At 28.6% G+C, this 2,774-nt stretch overlaps 1 protein-coding gene across 1 annotated transcript in view; it reads right to left on the bottom strand.

The window, feature by feature from the left end:
* The window catches only part of LOC100570194 (peroxisomal membrane protein PEX16-like), an 11,019-nt gene extending 8,318 nt beyond the window's left edge, over window positions 1-2,701 (bottom strand). The window contains exons 1-4 of the mRNA XM_029490994.1: window positions 2,375-2,701; window positions 2,183-2,286; window positions 241-344; window positions 4-152 (exon numbers count right to left, since the gene is read on the bottom strand). Coding sequence (XP_029346854.1) covers window positions 4-152; window positions 241-344; window positions 2,183-2,286; window positions 2,375-2,534 — 517 coding nt within the window. The 5' untranslated portion in view covers window positions 2,535-2,701. The remainder of the gene's footprint in view (window positions 1-3; window positions 153-240; window positions 345-2,182; window positions 2,287-2,374) is intronic.
* Between the last annotated feature and the right edge of the window lie 73 nt (window positions 2,702-2,774).

Genomic DNA, 2,774 nt, shown 5'->3' with positions numbered 1-2,774 from the left:
AACCAGTGTAAGAATACAATCGGATATGTTTTTCTGAATAGTTCTCGAAGAATGGTGATCTCACTAAATACATTACCAAATTTAGTGATCGTTTTGACAATACCAAACGTTGCTGAGGAGTGAGATTTTTGAAGGATTTTAATCGCTGCAGGCTAAAACATAAAACAAAAATAATTACAATTGAAATATTTCACTTAATGCAAATATTTTCAATTATTGTTCGGTTTACACAATTATTACCTAATGTATTCAATTGTTATGGAAATCAACCAAGGTTTCCATGATTTCTCTCCGAACACGCACATACTGCCCAAGTGAACAATTGGTTTCATTATGTACATTGTCTGAAATAATAAAACGTTTAAAACCTTTAGAGACTCCGAGCAAATGGTGTAGAGTATTTTTTTTTAATTTTAAATTAACCTGATATACTAGTTAATAATTCATAAAAAAAAAAAAAAACAATTTCAATGTTTAAAAGAAACAATTTAGTGGTTGAAAATATATTAAACAGTAAAAATTGCAGGGTATAAAAAGAGTATTACTAGGCATTCTGTACACGTGAGTTATATCAAACTTAAAGTATGATTTAATTTTCATTGTACATTCGTACATATTAATTTATTTTAGTGTTACCCTTAACTAAGTTGTACTAAAAGAATTACCAAAGATGTTAGTTACTGATTTGGATGTCTATTTTTTTATTTTTTTAATCAATAACATTATTTATTTTATTTTATAACTATTAAAAGTTTATGCTAATTGTGAATATTTTAAGTATAAACCTTCAATTACAAATTTCATATATTATGTACTTGTATATTTATTTATATAAGCGTACACAGAACTCGGTTATGTCTGAGAGCACAGATATAGATAATAAATCTGTGTCTGAAAGTGTGATTATTATAATTTTTTAATTTTCACTTTTGTGTACATAAGTTAATATACACAAAATTAGTTTGAATGTTAAATTATTTCAGGTTTCTTATATTATCTTGGTGTAGAATAATGGTATATTATTTATTTTATATTGAATCCAGTCAGTAGCGTATTTATGCGGGTATCTGAAATGGCTTTAATTTGAGCAAATCTTGAGGCCTGTTATAAATAAAATAAAATTCTTATACATTAATTTAAGTTCAGCTTAAGCTTTGGCTTAAGTTGCCTATGAAATATAATTATATTATATTTTATGACAAATAAGTAGCTTATTTTTTGAGATTGACACTTGAAATTCAATCAAAAAGGGAAAGAATTTAAATGAGAATAATGATAAAAAAAATTATTACAAGTCACACATCGTAATTTTGCAAATTTTTAATTTTTAAATTTCTATTATTTGTTTTTTTTTTTTATGCATATTAAAGGCCCATTCAAGATGGTAAAACAGACTCCCCCAAAGACCTAAAAACTTTGTGGTGGATATGTTTTTTCCAAAAATTAGTTCAATATACCATGTTACTTATAAAAAAATAAATTATAAAATATTCTTAGAAATAGAAGCTGATACTGACTTTGCTTAGAAATCAGTTTTGTGTCTTATGATTTAATTAAAATTCAACACGTCATTATGCTTAACTACTCAATGACAAGGTACACTCGACACCTATTATACATCACAGTGAGGTCTGTAGTTTCATTTATAAAAATTATACTATTTTATTTTTAATATTATCAATAATTTTTTATTAATTTTTAACATACGTGGAAATAAAATAATTTCAACAGGTATGATCTGCTCAGTAGTTCCCAAACATTTTAACGCCTTTATTGAATTAATATTTTCCAATTACGCCCATTCTTTTTTTCATAATATACTTAATTAATTTAAAATTTTTAAATACATTTTTAATATTGTCGCATAACTTATTATAGGTTATTTGTACATTTTAGGCATAATTGTGAATTTACTTTATATAATTTTGCATGTTTTGGTGTATAATTTCCTACTTTTTAATGCACAATGAATATTTTGAATTAAATTCCCAGAATTTATTTTAATTCATTATAATCACAGCCCCAATACTAATTTTAACAAGGCCCCGCAGATTTTTGAAGTAGGTAAATGATTTAAAATTGTACAAGACTCTCTCTGAAAACTGAATCCCTAGTCCTACACCAGACTATTATAATGATGTTTGACGAATGTAATATATTAATCATGTGATGTGTATCGAACCTCCGCTACAATGTGTCTGTCGCTCAGAGTTCCGCTGGGAATGCCGCCGCTGAGCCTGTCTGCCCTCGGAGGAGCTTCCCACGTGCGCCGGTTCATCGGAGGAGCTGAAAATGCAAATGGAAAACGGTTAAGTACTAAGAATATGAGAAATAATAATAATTTAATTTTACAACGCGTATATTGTTGTATTACCATGGTCCAGTTTGCGAAGGGTTCGTCCCGACGGTAAGGTTATGACTCCGTCGAGAGCATCGTTACATTTGAGGCCCACAGATTTCCGATCCAAAGGCTGTATTGGGGGAGATTCGAGTATGTGGAGTTTGTGCACGTGCAACAGGTACAAACGCGCCATACATCTGTAAAATTAGTCGTCGCAATACAATAAAACGTAGGTATACAAAAAATAGTATTTTTATTACCTACTTAATTTTTAATTATTTTTCTATTTATCATGTACAATTGTACCTTTTACCATTTAACACAAATTGCAGACATAATAATTTGTTCCGACAATGGCGTATTTACGGGGTAAGCGGTCCATGGGTTCCTCCAATAAATACCTATCTAAACATCTAATATATCTATTAATATA

This window comes from Acyrthosiphon pisum, chromosome A2, assembly GCF_005508785.2.
Source record: "Acyrthosiphon pisum isolate AL4f chromosome A2, pea_aphid_22Mar2018_4r6ur, whole genome shotgun sequence".
Taxonomy (NCBI): Eukaryota; Metazoa; Arthropoda; class Insecta; order Hemiptera; family Aphididae; genus Acyrthosiphon; species Acyrthosiphon pisum.
Note: the sequence above shows the minus strand (reverse complement) of the source record. Positions and strands in the feature narration are given on the sequence as shown.